We start from the raw sequence: 14,096 nt of genomic DNA on the forward strand, positions 1-14,096 counted from the left end.
ACAATATTCCCTGTGGTGAACAAAGCCCATTGTATGACTTTGTTCTAAAACTACAACCCTTGGCTTCAAATGAAACAGTTAAAAAAGTGTTAACGTACAGATTAAGTAATAAACTAGGAAATAGTGTTGTAGATGCAATTTTTTGTTCTGGAGAGGAAAAATTAATAATTTAATCGAGAATAAACACTTTTTTGTATTTTCATTCAATCATGTCTTTGCTTCGTTTTTATATGAATCTTTTAAACACTTTGATGCAAAAGAAGTTGTTTTAAAGACTGTTTTGAGTTTGTGGATCATATTAAACCATTAAATTTCGATGGAAATATACGTTCAACTAGCTTCGATGTGAAGTTTTTTTTGTTGTTGTTTCTATACCACTGGATGAAAAGATTGAACAGGTCTATTCTATAAACATCGTGATGTCATTATCAATGTCGCTGTAGACATTTTTTATAGCAAATTACTTTATAGCAAGAATTTTCAACTTTTCCTTATGAAAATATTAATGACCAAATTAACTGTATTGTTAAGACTTTGATGCATTTCTTGCATTCATTAAATAAAATGGTTATATTTGTACTCACGATAAAGCTACTAAGGCCACCTAATTCCGTCTATAATTTTAAACTACAGATTAGAGGGAATGTAGTCAGTCATCCTAACACTCACCATTCATGCTAAGAGGTTGCTTTTCTATCTTATTACGCACCCACAGTGCATGGAATATTTTGTGGTATCCATGTATATAAATCCGGCTCGCCAGCACCAAAATCCAGAGTTTTACCATAGGGCCACCCCAGTCCTGAAAATGGTTATAATATTGGCCTCAAGAATCTAAACCCCCGATTTTTTGAAGATGACGCTTTTATAATATTTAAAAGCTCAGAACGTGTTAACAATTTTCTTAAGTACTTGAACGGCAAATTTAGATATCCCAATTTAGAGTTTAATGTCAAAAATAGGGTAAGTTAGTTTTCCTTCAAACACTGGTCCAAAATTTGAAAATAAAAATCCTATCTGAAACGTTTCTGGATTTTACGCTTGTTTTAATAGTTTTGACCCGATAACATATTAAGTTAATCAGGTGAACATTTTATTAATTAAAATAACCAAAAATTAATTACGTTATTGATTCATTTTATAACGAGTAAGAGACATTAATTAGTTACTGCAGAAAATAATATTATCAGTTGTACGTCTTTAGTCACTTTGTTAATAAGTTATTAAACATACGGCCACCCCAATCGTCTACTGTATGATGCGCCAAAGAAAACTGTTACGCTTGTTTTTCCATGTTTGGGATCTAATGATCTAACTGTGACAAAAATATTATGAACACGTAGACTTCCCTATCCTGAAGTTAAGATTTTATAGGTTTCAAGCCTACAGTAAAGTTACAGAATTTATCCGGATTCAAAAACGTCATTCCATCTATGAAACATTTATCTTGTCTAACCATGCTTGGAGACGGCTTGAATGGGTAATGAAGAAAACTTTAATATAAGTTTAACATAACAGCAAATGTACAACGTTTCGACAAGGTTTTGTCATCATCTGCCTACAGGGATACATAGGGTCAAATACTTATATTTCTTCATTAAAATCAAGGAGTACTTCAAATATCTTTAAATATTTTAATATTTAAGTAATATCTTTAAATAGTATCTTTAAAGAATTGTTATCAATCATGGTACGCCAACGGTTTCAGAGCATAACATCAGCTGATCACCTTTATACTATTTTTTGTTTGACTTCTTTAGACAGCAAGGGCCCCCGAGATATATAACAGTGCATTCTGTATGGTTTTGTAATACTTTAAGACATTAAAAAGTTAAACAGAGTATGTTCAGTTATTATACACGACAGAATGGTTTACAAATTTTCTTGACTTGTAATAAGTTTGAGTAAATATGGAAAATAATGTTTCGTATTTAACATTCTTTTCTTTTAGATACGATGTGTTGTAAGAAATAATTTGATGATATGACTGCACATAAAAAATAACAACAGAAAAGTCAATAATTGAAACATATGTATTTGAAACAGACAACATTTTAAATCAAAATCATACATGAACGACAAAATGTTCAAATGATGGTATTCAGTAATTTACTTCTATCATTTTTGGTGATAAAATACAATCTCGTGCTTTTTATATTTCTTGAAATGCAGTGATAAATACACAATATTAAAAGATATATATGTAGCCCCTCCAAATTTGTGATTCAGTATTTGTTCTTTGTGTATTTTCTCACCGGGATCCTGTAATTTAGTTTTATTTGTTGTCCCTGATTCTTGATTTTTCTTGGAGATCTTGTAATCCAGTGATATATCAAAAAGGTGCTTTATTTATCACATTTCTACTATGATTATTGAAATAAAGTGATAATTATGATAATCTTAATAACAATCAGTATTCATAGTTCATTCCTAGGGCCCCCAGTGGCACAGCGGTATGTCTGCGAACTTACAACGCTAGAAACCGGGTTTCGATACCTGTGGCGGACAGAACACAGATAGCCCATTTTGTAGCTTTGTGCTTAATAACAAACAAAAAAATCTTTCCTACGTACTTAGAATCCTGTAATCGTAATCAGGTTTTGTAAACCAGCAACGTATAAAGTTATTCTGATTAGTTTATTACTCACAGTTCTTTCCCAGGGTTTCGTAACCTATTAATAGCTCTAGTTATTATATTTGTTATTCCTATTTTTTACCTGAAAATCCTGTAATTCACTGATATTCGTAGTTATCTTAATGGTATTTGCTATTTCTAGCTTTTTGCACAAAATCGGAATAAATATCTTAATGATATTCATTATCCCTAGTTCTTATCCGAGTGCTCTTGTGATCCTGCATCATATCTAATTATCTTGAAATATTTTTGTAAGCTAGTTATATTGACATATATACATATACATTTATCAAAAATTGTATTTCTTATCCCATTGCTCTCTACCAGAAATCCTGTTATTCAATCCTAAACCGCCTAATCAACTGTATGGTTATATATGTACAATAAAACAGATTTCGATGTGACATGATAGGTCTGTATTACTTTGTGTCATGCACTAATGTGTACAACATTCGGAGAAAAACGATGTAGAGAGAAGCAAGACTACATTCCAAAATCTAGTGAAGAGTTCATAAAGTAACTCATTGCTTTTTTCTTTTAGATTCAGGTGTGACTTAGGAAGACTAGAGAGAGAGATAAAGAGTTCTTGTAGCTTTTGACCTTAACTTTAGTTAGACAAAAAGATTTTGTGAAGAAACTCAACTAGTCATACAAGACATTTAATAAAGTCTGTGTTACGCACAAATGTAGAAGCTGAATTTTCCAACAACTACTTTTTTTAGAGCACACAAACTTTATGTGGAAAATGCAGTTTTTAAGTTATACCTCAAAGAGCACTTGTAAACAAATGAGCCATAGTAGTTCTAACTTACTTAAATATAATGATAGGAGATGAAGATGAGAACTTAACCCATTTAACAGTGTTGCTTCAAAAAAACTCGTATCATGGATTTAGTGCATTACTGCTGTAGTGATTGCTACTTAACAGAATGCCCGCCAGACGCACAGTATTTGAGGATAAATTATCTTGTTTATAGATCTCAGGCTATTAAAAAATCTTACTGACTTATAGGATATTCTTGGCTTGAAGATATTCTAGTTCTTAAGAAGTTCACATTTGCAAAGTTGTACATTTGCAATGCAGTTTTTTTTAATCACTGAATATAGAAAAACTATTCTTCCGCGTGTTCATATAGATGATTGAGAGAGATTAACTTTACAGAGTACGTAAACGTTTAAGGAAACAAGATAAGAAAATCATGTTTCTATGTCCTTAGATTGGAAGTAGGCATCAAAACAATATACAAGTGAGTCGTTATAGTGAGAAAATTGGTGAAATGACTTTATTCCTTGGAGATGACATGAAAAGATTACTGGTTACAGGCCGATATTCCGAAGGGTCATAGTTCCGAAAATTGAACGTAACAGGCCCGTACTCAGATTGTTTGAAAGGGGGGAATTCTAGTTCGTGAGATCAAAAGCCAACACATATTGTACGAAGCACAATCAACATGCAAAGCATGCTAATGCTACGAGGATCTGGGGGCATGGGACTATTTCGAGCCAAAAAAGCTAATGCTTCATCAGAAGAATGTAGACTATGTATAAAAAGGTAAATACCATAAGTAGCTGCGCTATAACTATATAAGCATATTTTTTGACAGCACAAAAATAGGGGGTTCGGCCGAACATCTTCGAACTCCCCCCCCCCTTGCATGCGTGCGTAAAAGCAATTACACATGTAGGCCTAATGTTAATTCAGGTAGTTTTATTACATAAACTGTAGTATGTGTATAATGTTATATTAGAGATATAAGCCGATAGCATTTTGAGGTACGTTTGTAATAATTCCAGAGACCTATATTATTGTTACCAGTAATGAAAGCTTTCAAATCTTTTGAAAAGTTATGTCAAAATTCTCATAATAATAATATATAAGTTGAATAACAATGATGAATAAAACAAACTCCAGTACTAGTGGCGGAATGTTTTCGGAATATCGGTCTGTTTCCGAATTCTTAACTAGCAACTCTAGTAATGTCAGTTGTGGCAAAAAAAGAATGAAATGTATTTGAAAACAAATGAGTTCATAAACACCTAATAAAAACAGCAAAAGAACTAGTTGAATAGAATAATAAACGTATTAGTATTAGAAAAAAAAGTATCCTAAAAGCAAAGTAATTGGGATCCTGTGTTTAGAGCGATAACGTTGCAAATTGCTCAGCTCATAAATAAAGAAATATAATGAACTTTTGGGACTGTTTTTCGTGAAATGTAACGGAAAGGACAACATATCAGTGCACACATATACCTTAGGTACAAACACCAAGCATAGGGTTGTTGTGGAACAAAAGATGATGAACACAGATATAATGACAAAAGCAGCATCTTGTTTGTCTCGTAATACGAATGATATGGCAGCACCAATAACACACATTATCACCACGTTGTAGACGCTCATCCCCACATACTTGGAGTCGTTGAGTGCGGGAATGCTGACGTGCCGAGTTTCCCACGCTAAAAAACACCCAAAAGCCTGAAATTGTAAAAGAAAACAAATACAATTAGTGTGAAAGGAAAAAAAAAAGAATTCTTTAAACGTAAGAGATACAATCAGGAATTTTGATGAACATTATGTTTTGAAATACAATATAGTGTGATTTCGTAAACCTTAAATACTGTTTAGAAGAGGAAGTTCTCCATTTAAAGTCTTTACTAATAATTTGTTAGTATTTCAGATCTTCTGCTAGTTTTAATGAAATGATGAAAACGAATGCACTAAAGGAATTAACCGAACCTTTGAAGAAGGAAGATAGTAACGAAGAATCATGACTTTAAGTATTTTCAGTCATTTGGAGATATAACTAATTAGGAAACTTTTTTGTCGTTTATTTCCAGCTCAACAAAGTTATTAGAAGCCTACCATTAAAAGGCCTTTGTACGCATAAGTTGAGCCCAGAAAAATTGTCATTTTTTCGCTCTGGCAGAACTCCATCTCTGGGATAATCACCACATCTTTCTTCTTGGTGGACGGCTATGAATAGTAAAAATAAAGACAGAACAATATGGCAACTGATGGATTATTTGTTTCAAATGAAACTGGATATTAGCTAAACTCTTAAGACGCTAAACTAACGTTCTAAAAATAAATATTTTAACTAAGCAAAATTTATTCCTGTAAACCAATTACTCATATTTAGGCCCTTTTTTTAATGCTTAACAATTAACTGCGTTAAAATGAAAAATATCATGTTTAAAATACCGCGCCCTTCTATGCATAATACTTAACAAAAACTAGGGCAAATGTGATATATCAGAAATAATGTTTAAGCTATATTTTTAACTTACAGACACATAAACATGTTGATTAATGCTTTAAGTCCATATAAGTCACACTGTAGTTATTGTTTTATCGAGTTTATTTAAACATGGTGGGATAGCATTAGAAAAATTCATATTAATGAGTGCTCCAATATATCATTCTAAACATTCAACTGTGAGAAAGGAATAAAAAATGTTTTAATAAAAAATAAGGTAAATATTAATTTGTTACAGAGTTTTCAAGCATAACAATGTTTTAGCCTATATAAAAATAATAACGTTTTTTGTGTGTCTTCATCAAATTACATAAAACGAAGCGTGATAATTCTTTTCTTAAATTTAGTACCAACGAATTCAGTAGTTTTTATTTCTATTTTTTAGGCATAATTAGTTTAAGCTAATTGATTTTTGATCGCTATCACATTAGTGTTCTTTCATTACATCAAAAAGATTTAGATAAATAAAATATGGAAATTTAAACTTGAATGTACTTCATTGCATTCAAGGAACCTCATTCGTTATCCTGCCATTAATGGGCCTTTTTCTGATGCGTGCCCCACGCACGAGCGTGTTTGGCATATCGCTTAATCCGGATCTGAGTGCAGTCCATACTTTTATATCACATTCTTTTTGATCATGACAAGTAATATTTGGACATATCATGAAAACATAAATATTTGGAACTCTTGCAAATTGATAATTCACATATTAACAACACAGCGCTAGCGAGTGCAACTGAGAATGTGAATTCAATACGTTCTCAGTGGTTTTTGATTAATCAAATATAGCCTTTTCTTTTTGTTTACAGGAGTTTAGTTATTAGGGATTTTGAAAATAAAAAGTAAAAAAACCCGAACTCAGAAGTTAAGGCTTTTTTATCACAAAATGTTTGATAATCCTATCAATAATCATATAATTTTATTAACAAATTACCAATAAATAAGTTTTGTCAATAACTTAAATAAAAATAATGAAGCATTTAGACAAATTATGTTACGATAACAATCGCAGATGGCTTCTGTTCATACTTATTGCAGTTAAGAAAACTTACGTCTGAAGTTTGTTTTTCTGAAAAAAAGTTTGTTTTTATATTTTTAACTTCTTTAAATTTGTATTCACCAGTTTGATGCAATGTATTTAAACTTTTTTTTACACATAACATGATGTGAAACGATCAATTCTAATTTCATTAGTTGATAAGAGTAGTCTAGAACAGACACCCCGTGACTCAGCCATAAGTCTGAGGGCTTATAACGATAAAAATCGAGTTTCGATACCCATAATGGGACCAGAACAGAGAGCTCATTGTGTAGTTTTGTGCTAAACAACCAACAAATAATAGCCTAGAATATTTCGTTTTTAAAACGTACTTTTCCAATCGGCATTAAATCATATTATATACTGTGAGAAATTGCGTTCTTTTGAGCCTTTGAAAATACAAGTACTACACGAAAACAGTCTTAAAAGTAATTTTCCACAATATAATGAATCAGTGCATACTGTGTCGTCCCCACTCCTACTTCATTTGAATTAGTATGTTCTAACCGGAGTAGCCATGAGTTTACTTACGTAGGTACACCTGAATTGACAAAGTAAGGTTGATAAAAGATCAGGAGACTAATTCTTATACTATTGCTCTCGTATATTATTATAGAGGAGCGTGAACTACTTTTTTTTAAATGTTCAACTTAATAATGAAAATGTGTGATTAAATTGTCGTGGATATTGTGGGATAATTATATGTGTTTAACATGTGTATATTAAGAAACTTGTTTGTGTAAGAAATCACAAGGTAGAGATTAAATAACCATTAATTTGCTCACTGTCATTATATTTCCAGTTTCTAGTAACCAATTCATGTAATTAAACTCATTGCAATTGGTTTCTATTTCCATATTTGTGCATATTGAACGGCAAGTGTTTCTGAACGTGTTTTAATCATAACATATAAATTGATTTGCTACATCAGAAGATTATCCTTTGAACATTTTAGGGTAGCTGTGATTATGCATAGCTCATCTGTTCTTAACATAGAGTTATAAGGCACTTGCATTTTCATGCTACTATCTTTTTCTAATCTCCAAGATTCTAGGCTAACAATTGGACCCCTGTCGTTGTTTTTGTGTGAACCAAGTATTCTAAGCTAACAATTGGACCCTGTATTTGTTTTTGTGCGACCCAAGGTATTCTAAACTAACAGTTGGACCCCTGTAGTTGTTTTTGTGCGACCCAAGGTATTCTAAATTAACAGTTGGACCCCCTGTAGTTGTTTGTGTGCGAACCAAGTATTCTAAGCTAACAATTGTACCCCGTAGTTATTTTTATGCAAAAGTTTCCTTAAAATGGAGTTAAGATAGATCAAGAATGGACAGGGAAGACATATATTTACATTAACGTTGAGTCTTGGTACCCAGGTAAAATTTAGATGTTGTAACAATATATTTTATACATAAGATTTAGTATAAAGAGAAGATATACTCGGACTTGGTACAAAATGACGTTTTCTTTTCTTTGTTGTAATTTGCAATATTATCTAAAGTATGTTCTTATAACACAGTTCTCCAATTAGAGAAAGTCATTAAATATTTTTATGTTATTTCTCTACGTTGGAGTATTCTTGGCGTCTTAGTTTCTAATTGTTATAGCTCCTCAGTATTCTCTGACCATTTTCTGCCATTTCTTTACGTAACTTGTTACTCATCGAGTATCTACTGATCGTGGTGATTGGTTTGTTGCGAGTGAGGTCACGACATTTACGCATTGAAAACGTAGAATAAAAGGGAAAAAAAAAAGATGTGTCAGACTTTGTTTGTTTGGTTTGTTTTGAATTTCGAGAAAAGTTAGTCGAGGGCTGTCTGCGCTAACCATAACTAATTTAGTAGTGATAAACTAGATGGAAGGCAGTTAGACAGTTCCACCTACCGCCAATTTTTGGGTTGCTCTTTTACCAACAAATGATGGGATTGACCGTCGCGTTATAGCGCACTCATGGTTGAAAGGGCGAACAGATTAGATAACGGAGATTCAAACCTACGACCTGCAGACTGTTAGTAGACCGCTTTAACCACCAGGCCAGACTTGACCAGTAACATATAACAACTTCAAATGATTGATAAAAATATTGTATAAGCTCCTAAACATCATTAATTAATTTTTTAATTTATAAAATTTACACAACAGTTTACAAATGTTTAAACATCAAACAAAATGAGGAACTTCTTATTTTTTGCCATACATGTTTTATTATTGTTTTTTGTTTTTTTTGTCTACGTGTATAAAATATATTAGTTTGTACAACTCAAAGTAATATAGTGAAGATGACAGAGAAAGAAAGTGGTTTTAAAGAATGCTTTTAATTTTTTCCTCTCTTTCTCTGTGTAATGGATATACAAAAAGTTATATACATACACAACTTAAGGACCACAATACAATAAACACATGAATAAAGTAAACGAAATAAATATGTTTTTTTATTATATTTGCTTCTGCTTTAATCACTTGTAAATGCTTCTGAAACAACGAAAATTTTAGCAAAGCAAAAAATGTGTAAGATAACAAACTGTTATTACTTTTATAGTATAAATTATTATAACATATTGAAGTTTCTCCTGTTTGCGATTCTACTCTTCTTATTATTAGTTTAGCCAATAAAGTTTGACAGAAGATTATTTTTATTTACTTGTACGTTTTCTTGGACTTCTTCTCATCTTCCATTAATCAAGATTTTCTTCCAAATACAAAAAGTTGATACCTTATAATAAAACTATTTTGAATATCCAAACTCACAAGTCGTGACAGCCGCAGACGAGGTATAATTGTGGTGGAATTGTTTATTTATTTGTAGTTAAGCATAAAGCTACACAATGGGTTATCTGTGCTCTGCCCACCACGTGTATCGAAACCCGGTTTATAGCAGGTGGAATGGTATGTATCAGATTTACAGTTTTATATTGTTTTTTGGCTTTTAGATGTGTATTGCCACCGAATATTAGCCTATTTTGGAAAGAGTATGTAACAGCCCTCTCCGACACAAAATATTTATATACTCAGATAATAAAGCTTTTTCAAGACGGGGGGTATCCTTCATAATTGATGATATTGGAAAACAAAAGACAATAGATCAACTTAGGGCACCACGACCATCCAGAAACAGACTGCAAAAAGTCGTACTCAAGCCGTGGTAAGCACAGTGCGGCATCTTGTAACAGGTGGGAAGCCACGAACAGAAGGATCAGTGGTAAAAGCCGTACACGTGTCCCAGATAACCGTATGCAACATAATAGAGAAAAGTCTCTGTCTGGAAACGATACCGTCGGGATATCGGTTCACCAAGATAAGACATCTAGCCACACTTCCCGCTCAACTGTCCCATACCTCAAGCAGCTAGAGAATGAAACGATACCGTCGGGATATCGGTTCACCAAGATAAGACATCTAGCCACACTTCCCGCTCAACCGTCCCATACCTCAAGCGCTAGAGAATGAAACGGATATTGATGCAGTTCTTTAAATGATTGTATATATATATTGTGTTAACATCATGGAGTGTTGTGAAGCTCTTACAGATAATTTCATATAACAAAAACTGTGATGCTAATTGATTTTGTATATCAATCGCTTATTCATTTGCAAATAATTTAAAATTAAAAAGGAGAAAGATAAGACAGTCATGTAGGAACTTGTTACAAAAATTTGTTATAACTTGTATTAGTCATCATAGAAAAACACATAAAGCTATACATTCGAATAGGTGTCAGACTCTAAAAGCAAATTTTATTAAGGTCAGAAAATGAATAACTGTAAAACCCATTTTTTTCTTTCTTAAAGCTGATTGAATAACGTAAAGAATACGACTCTTGAGTATCATTATTTTCCATGTTCAGAAGGGAGACAATCGCTGTTTCCGATAAATTCTCTACTTCAGATATAGGTATCGTAAACTATAACTATAAACTTCCCTTTGTGTTTTTTCTTATTTCAGAAACATTAACTCACTGCTAGAATGTAAGTGCCTACCCTCAATTTACTAACTTCTTTACGTACGGTTCACTGTCGGTGGGCACTTTTATTCATACTATCTCAGCACTCATTTTAAGGTATTTTGTTGTCTATAGTTCAGTGATCACCAATGGGCTATCTGCACTCTGTTCAGCACGAGGATTCAAACCCTGCATTTTCGCAGTGCATGTCCGCAAACTTACTGCTAATCCACCATTGGATTTATTTCAAAGAACTGATCAATACTATTGGACGAAATCACCCATTTTCTATGTAAAATACATAGAAAACCCTTGCAGTAATTAGTGGGATTAATTGCATTAGTGATGACATTGTTTGTGTAATACATATTTTGTTAGGAGTCTTGTAAGAAAGGGTTTAAAATGTCAACGTGATTTATTGTAATTTTGTTAATTTGCAAAGTTCTGATATGGTTTTAGGTAGGCAAACAAACGTTAACTGAAATATTATCCACTAAATTCTGATAACCATCACTATAGGAAAAAGCTATTTTAGAAATGCTGAAAAGTGAAACTATATATATACTTTTTAGCGGCTTAGCCTAATTAAAAATATACAGTTACCTCAACTTTGATAAATTGTAATTTTTATCCGTAAATTATATTAACAAAGTTAGACACAGGTTAATAATTTTGTTAACATAATGTCCGGACATTCTTTGTAACTTGCTTATCATATTTAATACCCGTATTATTTACTTTATGAAGTTTGATTAAGTTACTTTAATTGATTATATCTCTGTTGTTTAAGTAAATTTTTTCTTTAATTAATCCGATTAATAAACTAGAGAACAGATGTTGTAATGATGTCAACGATAATTATATTGATAGAAATTATTAATCACATCATAAAGACGTCTAGTTTAGAAATCTTTTAAGCACAACTTGTGAGTATAGAGGTCGTCAATGAATAATGGAGTATTTTTATGAGGATATTTATAATTTCTGTGGTAGTTTGTGCACACAAAATATGAGAATTTTTACGATTAGTAAGATCACCCATTTCCTTTTTTGTAGAAGTGAGGATAACTACTTGACAGGAAAGATGGCACGATGCTCAGTTCCATTACACAACAGAGTGTGGCGTGAGTTTATAGATGAGGAAGGAGAATGAAATATTAACACTTTTGTACGGTATGTAACGCCTAAATTGGCGAAGCGCGATCTGTAGATTGATAGTATGTTATTACATCACAATAAAACTGTTAATAATTGTCATCACATATTTCTTTCTGACCCTATAGGAAATTACAGAAAAAATAGTAAAATATCATTTCAGCTATAAACTATATGTGTCACATGCCATTGCGACGAAGTTTTCCAGTATTGCCAGAGCTCTTTTTTTTTCAATACATTCAATATTAGATTTAAATATACTGATAACCTCTTGAATACCTGCTTTATTAAATTAATTAATGACATAAGTGAAGCCAGTCCTGTGATAAAAATATGTGAAGCAATAAACAATTTGTCTACGAGCTTGTGAAGCAGAAATTGTGATAATAAACAAAAAACAATTTGTCTACGAGCTTGTGAAGCAGAAATTGTGATAATAAACAAAAAACAATTTGGCTACGGGCTTGTGAAGCAGAAATTGTGATAATAAACAAAAAACAATTTGTCTACGAGCTTGTGAAGCAGAAATTGTGATAATAAACAAAAAACAATTTGTCTACGAGCTTGTGAAGCAGAAATTGTGATAATAAACAAAAAACAATTTGTCTATGAGCTTTTGAAGCAGAAATTGTGATAATAAACAAAAAACAATTTGTCTACGAGCTTGTGAAGCAGAAATTGTGATAATAAACAAATAACAATTTGTTTACGAGCTTGTGAAGCAGAAACTGTGATAATAAATGTTGAAGGGTTTCTATTAAACAACAATAACAACAGAAATGATATTAATAACGCACAACTCAGCAACATCTAGGTTCGTCTATCAATCACTTTGATATCAATTTCCCACAACTCAATGAATTTACAATTAATAATAATTGAGTTCTACAGGGGATTGCAGAATATACTTCTTTCACTATTGCCTAAATATTTCTCACAGATGTTGCTTTTAGTACACTGGGGCATCTTGGTGCACGACATGCATGGTATGTCAACAATCACAGTATGTAAGTAACGGATCACCAGTAGCACAGTGTGTAAGTAACGGATCACCAGTAGCACAGTGTGTAAGTAACGGATCACCAGTAGAACAGTGTGTAAGTAACGGATCACCAGTAGCAGTGTGTAAATAACGGATCATTCAACTAGCGTGTTGGGCTGCATATCGAAAGGTCATCGGTTCTCTACATGCATGTTGATGTGCTCCGCACTTTAAACTTTCATCGCATTATAAAAACGACACTCTATCCCGTTATTCGGTTTAGTATATATGAGCAAGACACCCTGCATTCAATGTATATCAGCAAGGTACCCTCCGTTCAGTGTATATCAGCAAGATACCCTACATTCAATGTATATCAGCAAGACACCCTACATTCAATGTATATCAGCAAGGTACCCTCCGTTCAGTGTATATCAGCAAGATACCCTACATTCAATGTATATCAGCAAGATACTCTCCGTTCAGTGTATATCAGCAAGACACCCTACATTCAATGTATATCAGCAAGGTACCCTCAGTTCAGTGTATATCAGCAAGGTACCCTACATTCAATGTATATCAGCAAGGTACCCTCCGTTCAGTTTATAAGCAAGACACTCTCCATTCAGTATATATCAGCAAGGTACCCTCCGTTCAATGTATATCAGCAAGGTACCCTCCATTCAGTTTATAAGCAAGACACTCTCCATTCAGTATATATCAGCAAGGTACCCTCCGTTCAATGTATATCAGCAAGGTACCCTCCATTCAGTTTATAAGCAAGACACTCTTCATTCAGTGTATATCAGCAAGGTACCCTCCGTTCAATGTATATCAGTAAGGTACCCTCCATTCAGTTTATAAGCAAGACACTCTTTATTCAGTGTATATCAGCAAGGTACCCTCCGTTCACTGTATATCACCAAAACATCCTCCGTTCATTGTAAATCATTAAAGGTGCCTCCCCATTCAGTGTAAATCTGCCAAGGTACTTTTATTTGGTTTATATTGGCCAAGATACCCTCTCATTTAGCGGATATCGCCCTACTACATACAATATATATATATATATCAGATAAGGCAC

General features: G+C 32.7%; 1 protein-coding gene across 1 annotated transcript in view; it reads right to left on the reverse strand.

The window, feature by feature from the left end:
- Positions 1-14,096, reverse strand: part of LOC106458509 (gamma-aminobutyric acid type B receptor subunit 2-like) — a 268,856-nt gene that overhangs the window by 10,732 nt on the left and 244,028 nt on the right. Inside the window, exons 14-15 of the mRNA XM_022384745.1 lie at positions 5,499-5,609; positions 4,887-5,111 (exon numbers count right to left, since the gene is read on the reverse strand). Of these exons, the coding sequence (XP_022240453.1) occupies positions 4,887-5,111; positions 5,499-5,609 (336 nt within the window). The remainder of the gene's footprint in view (positions 1-4,886; positions 5,112-5,498; positions 5,610-14,096) is intronic.

Source organism: Limulus polyphemus, unplaced genomic scaffold (assembly GCF_000517525.1).
Source record: "Limulus polyphemus unplaced genomic scaffold, Limulus_polyphemus-2.1.2 Scaffold478, whole genome shotgun sequence".
Classification (NCBI taxonomy): Eukaryota; Metazoa; Arthropoda; class Merostomata; order Xiphosura; family Limulidae; genus Limulus; species Limulus polyphemus.